Source organism: Diorhabda sublineata, chromosome 6 (assembly GCF_026230105.1).
Source record: "Diorhabda sublineata isolate icDioSubl1.1 chromosome 6, icDioSubl1.1, whole genome shotgun sequence".
Taxonomy (NCBI): Eukaryota; Metazoa; Arthropoda; class Insecta; order Coleoptera; family Chrysomelidae; genus Diorhabda; species Diorhabda sublineata.
In genome coordinates this window covers 3,687,785-3,702,611 of record NC_079479.1, presented here as the reverse complement: position 1 = coordinate 3,702,611, position 14,827 = coordinate 3,687,785, and the positions used below count along the sequence as shown (strand labels likewise).

At 32.5% G+C, this 14,827-nt stretch overlaps 1 protein-coding gene across 1 annotated transcript in view; it reads left to right on the top strand.

Annotated features, from left to right (window-relative positions):
- LOC130445989 (alpha-actinin, sarcomeric) overlaps positions 1–4,079 on the top strand; it is a 43,301-nt gene extending 39,222 nt beyond the window's left edge. Inside the window, exons 11-15 of the mRNA XM_056781934.1 lie at positions 1,275–1,506; positions 1,636–1,814; positions 1,879–2,108; positions 3,117–3,303; positions 3,428–4,079. Of these exons, the coding sequence (XP_056637912.1) occupies positions 1,275–1,506; positions 1,636–1,814; positions 1,879–2,108; positions 3,117–3,275 (800 nt within the window). The 3' untranslated portion in view covers positions 3,276–3,303; positions 3,428–4,079. The remainder of the gene's footprint in view (positions 1–1,274; positions 1,507–1,635; positions 1,815–1,878; positions 2,109–3,116; positions 3,304–3,427) is intronic.
- Positions 4,080–14,827: the final 10,748 nt, after the last annotated feature.

Genomic DNA, 14,827 nt, shown 5'->3' with positions numbered 1-14,827 from the left:
TTTTATCACCAACAATTGACTGTGTCTAATATTAATCTGATTTAACTCTACCAACTACACCTAATTACAAAATAGAATAATTTATGAATTATAGTTTCGAAATTGAACAATTGAAATATTATAATTAACAACTTGGTATTTTCTATAATTAAAAGACATCTGAAAAGATACATTTGAACTATTTCAACTCATTCGTTTATACCAAAGAAAACCAGTGATTTCATATATGGGATATATGTCTGGAGGTACATTTGAACTACTATTGTCTCATATTTAGGAGAAATAAAAGTGAAAAATTCTCATCAATTTGATATATATCTGAAGGTACATATGAACTATTTTATCTCATTTGTTTATATCAAAGAAAACAATAGATTTCATCAATTTGTATATGTCTTGAGATACATTTAAACTACTATTGTCTCATATTTAAGAGAAATAAGAGTGAAGAATCTCATCAATTTGAAACATATCTGAAGGTACATGTGAATTATTTTATCTCATTTGTTTATACCAAAGAAAACTAGAGATTTCATCATTTGGTTATATGTCTTGAGGTACATTTGAACTACTGGTATATCACTAATTAAATATGTAGAAGAAGGTAAACTGGTCGTTTCATAAATTTAATGTATATTTAAAGGTACATTTGAACTACTATATCATGTCTATCTAATGTGTACAACACTGTAGCCAGATTTCCTCGCACGTAGATTAAAAATGTCTTATGTGGTTGAAGTGTGATATTTATATAAATTGACTGGAACATTTTTTTACATAAGAATGTTATTAATGATCTGTGTAACTAAATAATTTTGTTTAGATAACTTATCAAGCCGATATTATCAGTTAGTGACTTATTTCATACCAGATGGACAAACTCATCATTATTCTTCACAATTCTGAATCCAAAGATCCTGGTATAACAGTGAACTATAAATTGAAGAAGTTTTTCAACATAATGTGGTAACCTTTAGCATCATTCACCATCATTCACACTCACTATATTTGTTACGGAATTATATGAAATAAAATGGCCTATCAGAATACCTGACTTAAATCCTATAGAATAGAAAGACAAGTGTTGAATATATAGCCACCTTAGTCGAGTTTTTTCTTGCTCTTCTTTTTGAAGATCAAGGATATTTCAATGTGACTGATTTTTATACTGGAATAGTAAAAAGGGGTAAAAAAGCTACTAAGTAAATAAAACTTTTGATTATCCTTCTGTAGTTGAGTTTTCATTTGTTCTTTTCCTGAATAAAATCGTACAGATAACGAAATGCTGAGACGTCAATTCGCCGAAAAAGCGAACGCCGTAGGACCATGGATCGAACGTCAATTGGACGCCGTCACGGCCATCGGTATGGGATTACATGGTACATTAGAAGATCAACTGCATAGACTCAAAGAATACGAACAAGGCGTTTACGCTTACAAACCCCATATCGAGGAATTGGAAAAGATCCATCAAGCCGTACAAGAAAGCATGATCTTCGAAAATAGGTAAGTAATCAAGTATACCACAAATTTTTAATGTCATTCCGTTATTTTCATGCTTGTAGCGAGGAAGAAAGGTTCGTAGTTTATTAATCTATTGATAAATATACTACAATGGGTTATTTTTGTTTTTAGATATACTCAATACACTATGGAAACTCTCCGCGTTGGATGGGAACAACTCTTAACCTCAATTAACCGTAACATAAACGAAGTTGAAAATCAAATTCTCACTCGTGACTCGAAGGGTATTACCCAAGAACAGCTAAACGAATTCAGATCGTCATTCAATCATTTTGACAAGAACAGAACTGGTAAATGGATTATTCGTTTATCACAATTTGATAATTCGTAATATTTTGTAATTTTTTTTTCTAGGTCGTTTGACACCAGAAGAATTCAAATCGTGTCTAGTCTCCTTGGGTTATTCCATAGGAAAAGATAGACAAGGAGACATTGATTTCCAGCGAATTTTAGCCGTGGTTGATCCTAACAACACCGGTTATGTACACTTTGACGCATTCTTAGATTTCATGACCAGGGAGAGTACAGATACGGACACAGCTGAACAAGTGATCGATAGTTTCCGTATTTTAGCTGGAGATAAGGTAAGTGTAGATGTTCTAACACTGTCAGACTATAGCGGCTTAGCTCTGTTGCCAGATGGAGACCACATGATGATTCCAATAGCTTTTCTTCCGTGAAACCTGTATCGGGTTGTCCTGCTAGACTCACGGCCAACTACAGATTTGATAATTCTCGTTGTTCGATGGGCGTAGCATCAAGGACTCTTGGCCTCTTAAGATGCTTTACTTGGACCTCCGGGTGGAGGAGGAGTTGGAGGTCGTGGCAAGCTTAGGATCCGGGGTCGTTAAGTCTCGAGTTGCCACGACAACCTTGGCCTTTCTTCTTTTCCTTTTCTTCTCACCAATAATATTGTGCTGTTGTAAGTTGGAACTTGTTCAAAGTACCGTATAGAGCTTCGACAATGGTAGAAACTGATGCTTTGGGAGTAGTATTTTATCAGAGCCCTTGGGGGAAAAGGATGATTTGTCATGGTCTTTGCTCTTGAAGCTCAGGCTTTTCACTTTGGATTTATCCCATTAGGAGGGTGGCTGCAGGATCCTTTTACCAACGTCAAAGTCCAACGGTTCTTTGATGGGCATTATCAATAACTATGACTGAACTGAAGTTATAAAATACCTTCCTATCTATAGTATATATAGTATACGAATATTTGAGTCGACATTTATATTCGAAATTACTGGTAATATTATTATAGAAATGTTTTTTAAGTTGTCTATGGTCTTTGGTTATACTGGAAATAAATCCCAACTTTGTGTTTCTTTGATGGAGCTCCCTGTTTTTCTTGGTTATTTTTTTTTTTGAAATTTTGGTAGATGCAGCCAAAAAAAGACTTTTTATGTCCAAAGCAACACCAAATATGATGGGTTGTGGATCCATCGGTGAGTTCGACGATCCCAGTATGGCGAGTGAGTCCGTCTTGTCGTTGTCTTTGTTGACTGGGCTTCGTTGTGGTATACCCTGTACATTAGCTCAAGTTTTCTATAACAATCTGATTGATATTTGATTTGAAGTATTTTTTGTGTTTTCAGCCTTACATTTTGCCGGATGAATTAAGGAGAGAATTACCACCAGACCAAGCTGAGTACTGTATTCAACGTATGCCACCATACAAGGGACCTAATGCCGTACCTGGATCATTAGATTACATGTCCTTCTCAACGGCCCTTTATGGAGAATCAGATCTTTAAACTTTTGTAATTGAAAATATATATATATATATATATATATATATATATATATATATATATATATATATCTATATATATATATATATATATATATATATATATATATATATATATATATATATATATATATATATATATATATATATATCACACCCATCGTACTCGCGGTGATATTATCGGAGCCATAATAGGGTTGACGTATTCGAAATCCCTTTAATTTAAAAAGAAAAAATTTCATATATTTATTTTTCTTAAAAAAAAATATGGATTTGTACGCTGAAAATTACACATATCAGTCTTGCTGCTTTCCGTAACGCTTATTTTCGCTCAACTGAATGTAGCATTTACACAATTCAGTAACGTTACGGCGATGTCAATTTTTTCAGTGCCCGGCTAAACGACTCTTGATTTGATCAAGTTGAAATCGATCCATCGAATTGTTTTGGCTTTTTTGTACTTTTTATTTTCTTTGAAAACCATAAAAACGAAGCTAGTTCTATCCTTGGTTATTTAATTTTATTATGTACTTTTTGCAAGTGCCCAAATATTTATTTATTTACTATTAAGCTTGAAGTGTACAGATTTTATTTTATAGATAAATGCTCTTTATTATAGTAGGTTTTAAGCTCAATAAATTATCACTTTTAGTTCAAATTTGATACGTAATGAAGAGCTTTTATTTGTTATATATTATATTTTTTTTTGGTTGGAGTTTATGTAGTGTAAAAATAAAGTATTTTGCCCAAAGTATACTAACTTTATATAAGTATCAGATGAAAAATAAAATATATTTGATTCGATATTATTTATTATTTATTTAATCCCCTCAACATACCCTTTCTACTCTGACTGATGGAATTGGGTCCACAAAAGTCAAAAATTTAGAAATTTTGCAAATAGTTACTGCGTTTAATAAACAAACAACATTAAAATAACTGTAACTACAAGTTTAATTAAATTTACAATAATAACAAAATGTAGACAATTATTATAGTATGGGAACTTCAGTCGATTGTACTAGTCACTTTAGTAAGATCTCAAAAAACATAAAATATGGTTTAAAGTTAAAAAAAAGGGCAAATCACTCAGGAAATGTTAAAAACTTATCTATAATAATTCAGTCTTCTGATTCACAAAACTATTATAGTAAGGAAGCTTCAGTCAAATTTTTTGTTGCTACAGTTACTTTATTGAGATATATGCTTCAAGATTTAGAAAAAGTTAAAAAAAAACTCAAGAAATGTTAAAATTCATCTATAGTGATAACGAAGTAACTTTGAAGATTATTTAAAAGAGAAAATGAATCATTTAAGGAGGAGGAATAGTTGGGATGTTCTTCTACCCCAAAACAAACAAAAAATGTACCAAAAAAGACAAATTTGTCTGTGTAGCGAATCTAATATACCTACTGTGGGATAGACAACCACATATACATATGTAATGGTAGTTGCATACGTTAGATTCATAAGACAAGTGTTGTCAATTATATGAAGAGTAAACAAAAGAATGTGTGTATATGAAAAGTAAGGGCAACGTCACATTAGCAACAGTGCAAATTTTATAATAATTTTTTAAGGTTATATTTACTACATTATTTTGTACAAGACAACTCGCTGAAATTTTCAATCACGAACTACTTGAATAAAAAAAATTTTAGCGCGGTATACTTGAATTCAACTATAATTATTACATTCATACCACAATTTTTATCTACACCAGCGCCATTTTGGAAGATTTTTGAACTGTTATTTATCATATACACTTTTTCAACTTTTCTTCCATAATATATACTCCTCTCTCCTTATCTCTACCTCCCATAGTCAATTGTTATGAAGTAGAAGAAGGCAGGTAAAAGTTTCTTAAATCAGTAATTCATATTCGTTTAAATCAGCCTATATTTATACCACGTCGTTATTGAAAATCTTGAATATTTTTTATTTAACTTATAAAAACCGATAGAAAAAGTAATATAGAGAAATTGTTTTATAAATTTAATTGACCCGCCCATGTCTTACAATAGTCTAGACTTCGTAATTCGAAAGATATACTGGAACAAGTTCGATTCTATCTAACTAAAGAGTGGCAAAACTTTGTAGCAAAAGAGTCAGGTACAATCCACAAATTGTCACAAACATTCCCAAACTTTTTAACTGACTGACCAGGCGTGAAGGAGTGAGTTAGCTTGAAAGTTTTCCTTAAAAAGATACGCTTCGGATATATTATGAAAGACTTCATAAGAACGGATATGACCCAAAGCAAACAAAAAACGAATTCCAATGTATAAAAAATTGTGGAGATTTGCTTTCAAAATGGATATTTTCGAAATTTGATTCTAACAATTCAATAAAATATAAAAAATACTTTACATGGTTCAAAATCTGTAAATATTATTTACCATTAGAATTTATTATAGTTATAATTAAAGCTTACCCAAAGTTTTATCCTGTAATGATATTATTTTCACAAATATAAACTTATTTATACGATAGATTTAAAATCAATTAATACATATATTCACAGATCACTGACATAAAGTATTTCAACTTTTTAATATTTTAAAACATATTATCACAAATATTTAAATTTTAATTAAATGATGAATGTTTTATTTTAAAGTAGGTACACTTTTTGAAATAATTTGAACACAAATGTTGTTAAAATTTAAAGTTTACTAAAATATCGATTTGTCAATAATTTGCAATAGTTTCTCTAATCTCTTCGTAAAAACGGATTCACCCGAACATTACATACGATTGGGTACTGCCTAATTTTACGTAAGCAGGAAACTAACAATAATCTAATTTTTTTGATACCAGATTTATGGAATAATATAAATATGACCTATAATTGGTAACTGTAATAATAATAAATTTAATTGTATATATTTAAAATTTTGCGTCTACAATGAACGAATGACTATAAGTTTGAGGCTATTATTACTATCACTATCATTCTTTCACTGAAAATATTTCGTGTTTACGTATGATAAATTGATAACAAATTTTCCTTCTTCATTAAATTAGTCTTAATTATCAAAACATCTGGAAAATATTAATATCAATAACATGGTAAAGACAGCCAGAATAATCGGAGAATCGGAGTAATAAAATTTGACAGTTGTGAATTATGAGAATAGGTCAGAAAGAGCTGGTGTGATTTAGGAGGCGTGCGGAAGAAATTGCCTATGAATAACCATCAGCCATCACTCGTAAATTACTAAAGTTCTCTCGAAAGTATGTGAAATTTGATCCCTAATAACGCGATGGTCATATTTTAGAAGTGTGAATGGGGTTCATTTTCAAGATTTAATCGACATTCTTTGCACACAAAATTAGAAAACGACGGGAAATTATTAATTACGAGTATTTTTATGATAAGTTCGTAATCAGTATTCGAAGGACTAAACAGTGTTTTTCTTTTAAAGAATGTATTATAATTAAGTATTATAATGCTTTTAATCTATTGAAAAAGAACATCGGGGGGATTTGAATGTGTTCAACTATTGGGGTAAGTTTTTCTTTTGTTTTTATTAAGTGATTTTTGCCATAAATTAATTTATAAACTTTTAATTGCTGGTGATGGTTGTTATAGATTTTTTTGTCACAAAAAAATGTCATTAACACCTCGAGTTATCTATTTTTTAACTTTATTAACTGTGTTTTTGAGCATTTATCTTTGTCCGAACATTATGTACGAAAAAACAACGAAAATTTCGTAATTAAACGAATGAGCAAAAATTAAAAAGTGGTTAATTATACCGCTTATTAATTTTAATTTTTCACGGTACGAAATTCCCAATGGTCCAACGCGAACCGGAGACCAAAAACTGTCGCGAGTGATTAATCCTACCTGTCTTATTTACGTCCAACATAAATTCATTTCATGACGACCATTCTTTTATATTTTTTGTCCATGGTAATTGGTAGGATTTAAAAAATGTTAAATTGCTTCTTATAAGCAAAATGGGGGCATTTATATCAGTCAACAAGCCAGCATACCTGTTTTTGTGTTATATGGACATTTTTCATAGTTGTTTTCACCACTAATTTATGTTGGAGGAAAAAAGCTACTAGAAAAACACTTTCACGAAAATTGGAATTTTTTCTATAAAGGGTGTCCTACAAAAAACAACTTCTTTTCATATCTATCTAATCTGACTTGAAATTCGGTTTCTCACAAATTCTATTTTAAATTATACAGGGTGAGATCAAAAATTAGGCCAAATTTAGTTATTGATATAATTGTACTTATCGGATTTTTTAGTTCGATGCTTTCGAATGCCCTTTTATAAGTATATAGGTCTTCGTCTCCACTATCTAAGCCATAATCCTTATATCTTAGTTACGTGATTTATTAATTTATACACTAACTATTATTTAACCCGTATGCACTTAACTATTCACTAATATTTAACTTATTTACACACTTAACATCTAATTTATCTAAATAGATCGTTTAGTTAACTTGTAACTTTCCTACTAAGACATCAAATTGTTGACTAACTCGACTAAGACACTCGCTTTCTGGAACTTTCGGATTCTTGAAATATCTAGATTGTAATGAACACGTAAAAGGTCTTTTTATAAATAAAGATAATGGTAAAAAGTAAACAGGCTTTCCTTGTTATTAACAATGAAGTCAAAACACTTTAGTAAAATAGCGGGGACAGCAAAAAATGAAGAGAAGATCCATAAATTAGTGTGGACACTTTTACAGAATAGATAGAAAGAAATGTTTAGCTCAGGAAGTTAGGAGAGGAGGTCGACCAAGATATTAGTTGCTTCTTTGTGGAGGTAAACAGTTTCCTCAATAACGGATTGGTGATTGGTGATTGGATTTGCTTGATTTCCTCGCTTAAACGTTGCAAGGAGTTCGCATAATACTCGTCGTTGGTAGTTTTATCTTTTTCAAGATAATCAATGAAAATTATCCTACTTGCATCCCAAAAAACCGACACCATGACCTTACCTGCAGATAGAACGGTCTTTGCATTCTTTGGAGCCGGTTCTCCCTTTTCAGTCCATTGTTTTGATTGATCTTTTGTTTTGGGTGTGAAGTGATGGGCCCACGTTTCATCCATGGTTATGAAACGTCTTTATTTCTGTGAAACATTACCAAATACTCGATGCAAACATGTTCACGACGCTATTTTTGTTTCATTTTGCTCTTAGCTTTCACATGTCCAAATTCAGTTAATATGCGATGTATCGCACTCTTTGAAATGCCTACTATGTCTGCTAGCTCGTCCACTTTGAGTCAACGATCATCCAGTGCCGCTTTATGGATTTTCTTCAACTTTTCTAGAGTCGTCACCTCATTTGGTCGACCACTGCGATGCTGGTCTTTGAAGGTCGCACGGCCTCGTTTAAATTCTGCTACCAAATATTTTACTGTTGATAACGAAGGAGCAGACTCACTCAGACTAAAATATAATTCAGCTTTTATATTGGTTGGGCTATTGCGTTTCAAAGCGTTCACTATTCGTATGTATAATCCAACTAATTATTTTCAATTTTTGTATTGAAAAATTTGTCTCGAATATTCATTATTCTGCGTAACAACCATAGTATTTGTCGTACTAAAAGGGTCTGTCGCTTAATCCCGATATTCACCCAGCGTCCCTTCTCGGTTCACAGCTCAACTAACCAAGATTAACTGCCCAATGCCCATAGACAATCCATCGTTTGGTGTCTACGACCTGGGGTATTTTATCATTCCGACCGCATCTTATATGAGTGCCTATATATATTATTTCCTGACGGGTATCAAAAGCAAAGTTCTATCAAACGCAAACAGAAGGGATTAAAGGATTGAGTGGCAAATAAGTTATTAGTTTGTACACAACAAAAATTAGTTCAGAGACATCAATTAATTTACATAATTTTGCAAAGACATTATATTATTTGCATCGTCAATAAATGAATATAACAACATTTTTTTGAGTTGTTACAAAAATTGATCAAAATCATCATGACCTTCAACTGTAAAAAGTAATGGAGAAAAATAATGAGGAATTGGAATCCAGTTGAGCTTGAAAATAAAATCCAAATCGCTTTGAGATTGTCTGGACAAGCAAAAAAGAATAAAATTACTCTCCAATGAATTACGGGCTCCACTGGAGTGGAGGGGAGGAAAAGAGCTGACAGACTCGTTAAAATAGAAGCGGATAAACCCTGCGTAGGATCTGAACCTTTTTGGGATCTCAATTACGGAAGAATAGAAGATAAATAAACAGATCTGCAGATGTTGAGACAAGTTAAGTTACTTCTGGCAAGTTCTAATTACGGAAGATCTGTTGTAAGAATTCAAATTCAATCTAAACGAAGATGAAAAAAAAATTCAGGGTACGACTAAATCATTGGTAGGATCTGATAGCTTATATCAAAGACGGGAAAACCACCTGAAGAAGTGAAGGTCGATCAGTCTTTTATCAGCTATGTCCAAAAAATTATGGAGAAACTTGAACTAACTCTGAGGACTAAGCAGTTAAAGTGAATTCGTTCTTTTTCAACTTAAGTTGACACTCTACCATCTCCATGTAGTTGCTTGATAAAGACTGAGATGGAACGCAGTACGTTTGCTTTAGAGCAAGAAAATACAATTGCACTTTAAAGGATTTTCATTAAGCTTGCCAACTGTAGGAAGAGGTCCAGTTACTTTTGGCTTAACAACCAACCCAATGTTAGAGTACTAAAAAAAAATGTTTTCTGTAGTAAATTTAATCTTGTGTGCGCATTTTGCATACGAGCGTATTATCGTAACGGTGATTCAATAGTGACTGCTCAACGTCTGTATCGTGCGGAATAAAGTACACACCACGTCACGCCAGCATTAGGAAATGGATCAGGATGTTCGAGAATACAGGTATGACAGTTAAAATTCAAAACTCTGGACGCCCTCGTTCAGTTCGCGATGAAGAAACAATTGAAGAAGTTGAGGCGTCGGTTCGTCGAAATACATCTTTATCCATCCGAAAGCGAAGCCAAGTGTTAAACATAAAAAAAATCGTCCTTACATTTGATTTTAAAGGAAGATTTGCATTTAGAAGCCTATAAAATTCAATTGGTTCAAGAATTGAAGGATACGGACTATGCTAATCGACTGAATTTTGCGAACGAAATGATGCAGCGATTTAACAACTTAAAAACATACTGTTCAGCGACGAAGCAAATTTTCACATGAATGATCATGTTAATAAGCAGAATTGTCGGTACTGGTTAGTCAAGAATCCGAGACTAAAGCATGAACGACCCTTGCACAGCCCAAAGGTCGTTGTTTCGGCCGTTATGTCTGCTAAAGGAATTATTGGTCCTTATTTTTATGAAGATCAATGAGGCCGAGCAATCAATGTGAATAGTGACAGTTACTGCGATATGTTGCGAAATTTTTTGGTCCCAGAGTTGCAGGAGTTTGCAGGTTTCAACTCAAGAACGTGGTTCCAGCTAGATGGGACAGCCTTCCATACCTCGAATGACTCGATGGAAGTTGTGAATGAATTATTCCCTAATAAAGTCATTTCGCGAAGGGGTAACATCAACTGGCCTCCCAGAAGCCCCGACCTTAGCCCGCTTGACTATTTTGTATGGGAATACCTTATAAGTAAGGTTTATCAAAATAATTCAACGAACCTAGCCCATTTGAAGGAAAGCATCAGGTTAGAAATGACAGCAATACCAAGAGGTTTGTGTCGCCGTGTTATCGCCAATCTTCGTTCCCGTTTAGAAGAGTGCCATCAACGAAACGGTCGTCATTTGGATAACATCATCTTTTCCAATTCATATGGTATCAAAAAACAATAAAAGTTTTTATTGCTTATAAATATTTTTTGTTTACTTGTACTTGAAAATACCCGATACCCTTTTTGGACACCTTGTATGAACAAGGAAAATGGAGATCCACAAGGATAAAGTCAAGATGAGTACAACTGTGAAAAAACACCTGACAAATAATGGGGACAACAAAAATAAAGAAAAAACAGTTAAATTGATGTAGACACCTTTACAGAACAGACAGAAGATAAATGAAGGTGAAGAAGTTAGATGATAAAGTATACCAAGATACAAGTGGATAGAAGATGATGTATAGGATTTGAAAATCTGCAATTCATATTATTTTTTTCTACAACTAACTTCGAAATTGATGAAAATGATTCTAAAGTAGTTTTTATAGTACTAAATACTACCCCATATTTTATTTTGAAATATATTCATTAGTTCCTAGTTTCTCTACAAATATTTAATCAAAGCACCTAATACGACTCGTACTTTTGTTTTAAAAAAAAGTTTTTGTTAGAAAATACAAAACGTCAACTTGTTTTACCAAAAATACAACGAAAAGAGCTTTTTATTTATTTTTAATTAATTAATAGTAGGTAACTTTGTTTGGGTTTTTGTTTGTTCACTCTCCAGCTTGTCACAGCTTCTTGGTCACTTTACACTTCACTTGGTCACATTATATTACCTTCCGTATAATATATTTTTGATCTCTTCTTAGTATAGGTCCAAATCATCTAAGTCTTTGGATCTTCATCACTGTCACTATATTACTCTGTTTCGTTTTTTATCCTTCGATTCATTAACCTTCTTAGATACTCTCCATCGGTCTTGACAGGTCGAACTTTCCATTATTCGAAGATCCTCTTCGTCCTTTCCCGACAGGCACATGGTTTTGGCTGGCAATGACTGGTCTAATTTCCCTTCTTTATATTTCACCTTTGTGTTTGTGTTCAGCTCTTTATTCCTCAGAAATTTTATATACCTTCAGTACTTTTTATTTGCCGCGCTGTTTTTCTCCACTACTTCTAAGCTTCTCCATCAAAACTGAATACTTGGAATCTTCCACTCTTTGTAGTTGGTATGCGTTCAAAACGATTTTATTTTCATTATTTTTACTTCTTTGGTTATCAGTATGTGCTTGATCCCGAACCTAGTCATATATCTAGTCAACGTCGTGTCCTAATATCTGCGAACTGTTTTGAGGCAACGTCTTTCCCACCTCTATCTCATCTATTACTTTGTCTATTGTAATGTTGATTAGAGTCGTTGAGAGAGCGGCTCCCTTCCAAACGCCTCTTTCTACTGGAATTACCTTCCTCGGTCAAAATTTTGGCCTTAGAGTTGTTCATCTTCATTTTAACGAATTGAGCTTTATTTTCATCATATGCTGTATGCGTTTTCTGTTGAAGCTCAACTATTTCAACTTAAAATTAGTATTCTAATATTTTTCTTTTCAGTTTAAATTACATAAAATTACAGTTGAAAATAATGTTTCAAAAGAACGTACATAATGTTCGATATAAAAACAAAACAGAATATTTCAAAATTATTTCATTTCATCCCGAGCAACAATTCACTATGTCAACCTATAGAGAGATTATAATTTTTTTGCTTTATAATTCTTTCTAAAGAAGTTAATCACGTTATGTACGGTGTTGCCATATATGTAGAAATCGAGTTGATCGTGTTACGTGTATCAAACAACTTATCAATAATTATGAGCACACATTCATCAAGCTTGACTCTCTATAAAAATAGTTTTTACTATGAATTATTAATACAAGTTATTATAGATTGTAGAAGCAAAAAGAAATTAAAAATTAACTATATATAAGCCAGTTAAAATAAGTTTTTCAATTATCAAGTGAAAATTCAATTTATCTCCAATGTTTGTTCATCAAAATCACCAATTCCATCAACTGAATAAAGTAATGGAGAAAATGATGAGAATTATTGAGGAATTGGAATCCGGTTCAATAGAGCTCTAAGCTCTAATAAAATCCAACTCGCTTTGAGACTGTCTGGACAAGCAAAGAAGAATAAAATTACTCTCCAATGAATTACGGGCTCCACTGGAGTGGAGGGAAGCAAAAGAGCTGGCAGACTCTTTAAAATAGAAGCGGATAAACCCTGCGTAGGACCTGAACCTTTTTGGAATCTCAATTACGGAGAAATAGAAGATAGATAGAGAGATCTGCAGATGTTGAGACAAGTTAAGTTACTTCTGGCAAGTTCTAACTACGGAAGATCTGTTGTAAGAATTCAAATTCAATCTAAACGAAGATAAAAAAAATCTTCAGGATACGACTAAAATTAGTAAGATTTGATAGCTTATATCAAAGACGAGAAAACCACCTGAAGAAGTGAAGGTCGATTTTAACAGCCATATCCAAAAAATTCTTACTGGAGAAACTTGAACTAACTCTGAGGACTAAGCAATTAATACTTTACCACCAGTTTAGCTTCAGATTTTAGCACAATACTCTAGAACAAGTACAACAAAAAAAATAGTGATTTTAAAATACAGAATCTGATCTGACATAATTGAAAAAAAACCTCCCACATCCTGAAATCCTATCTACAAAAGCTGTAATTCCATGTAAAATTCTTTTAGACCAAATTTCGATAACCTAACCTAATAGATGTGTCACAGATAAGCGTACTACGATCAATTCTGTATCTATACAGCTGATCTTCCCACTAACTACTGCAGTATATGCATATGACACTGTTGTCTTTTCTTTTCATCAATATTTAGCTGCAGCATCTCGAGCACCACAAATAAACTTACTTAATCTCCTTCTGCCTCAAAAAATGGTACATTGAAGTCAGTCCACGTTAGTTTTACATAAAGAAAGGGCACCTGTCCAACAATCACATTCAACACAATACAAGAGCACGTAAAATACTTAGAGATACATCTGGATCGCAGACAAAGCTGGAGAACACACATAATCACGAGCCCCCAACAATAAGGATTGAGACTCGGTAAAATATATTGGATAATATGGCGCCGAAGATAGTTGTCAAGGTCTACAAAGCGATGTTGGAACCAATAGGGATGCAACTGTAGGGAGCAGTATCCAAATTCAACATCAAAATTCTAAGGTTTCATTCTAAAGTTCTTTGTAGTATTATAAACACTCCTTTTATAAGTTCTTGATGTGAAATAATGTCAGAGAGTCGAATATTTAATTGAAAATTGCAAAAATATAAAATTTTCAACTACATAAGAGACCGATTCTTATTGGTTCTTAGTTGTGATGTCATAGGTTTAATGAAAACATTGAGCAGTTGTCGGCTTGATGATCTCGAGGTTATCGTTGCCGGCAACGTAGCGTGTGCTGTTATAATACAGTTTTTATTTATTAGCTACGTATAAATAAAACATTTTTCTAGGTTAAGCTTTTGAATTATTACATAAACTCAATAACTATAAAATATTAAAATAGTTAAATTTGAATCTTACTTACATTAAAATGATCCTGTAAACAAAAATAATTGAATCTCACAGGAGATGTCTTTATCAGGTGTTTTAGTCGTGGTATTTTAACATCCTAACACAAAACACGATTTATATACCATTTTTCAGATTAATAAAATTTTAATAATAAAAAAACCGAAAGAATAACTGCCGTATTAACTTTGTATCATATGTTCAGTGCTTATTTTATACCTATGACGTCAAGTAATATGGAGGCTCTACTGAAATCTTTAAACTACCTACAAAATTTTTAATACTTTTTTTTCTTTATAAAAATTGATCTAAGAATTGAA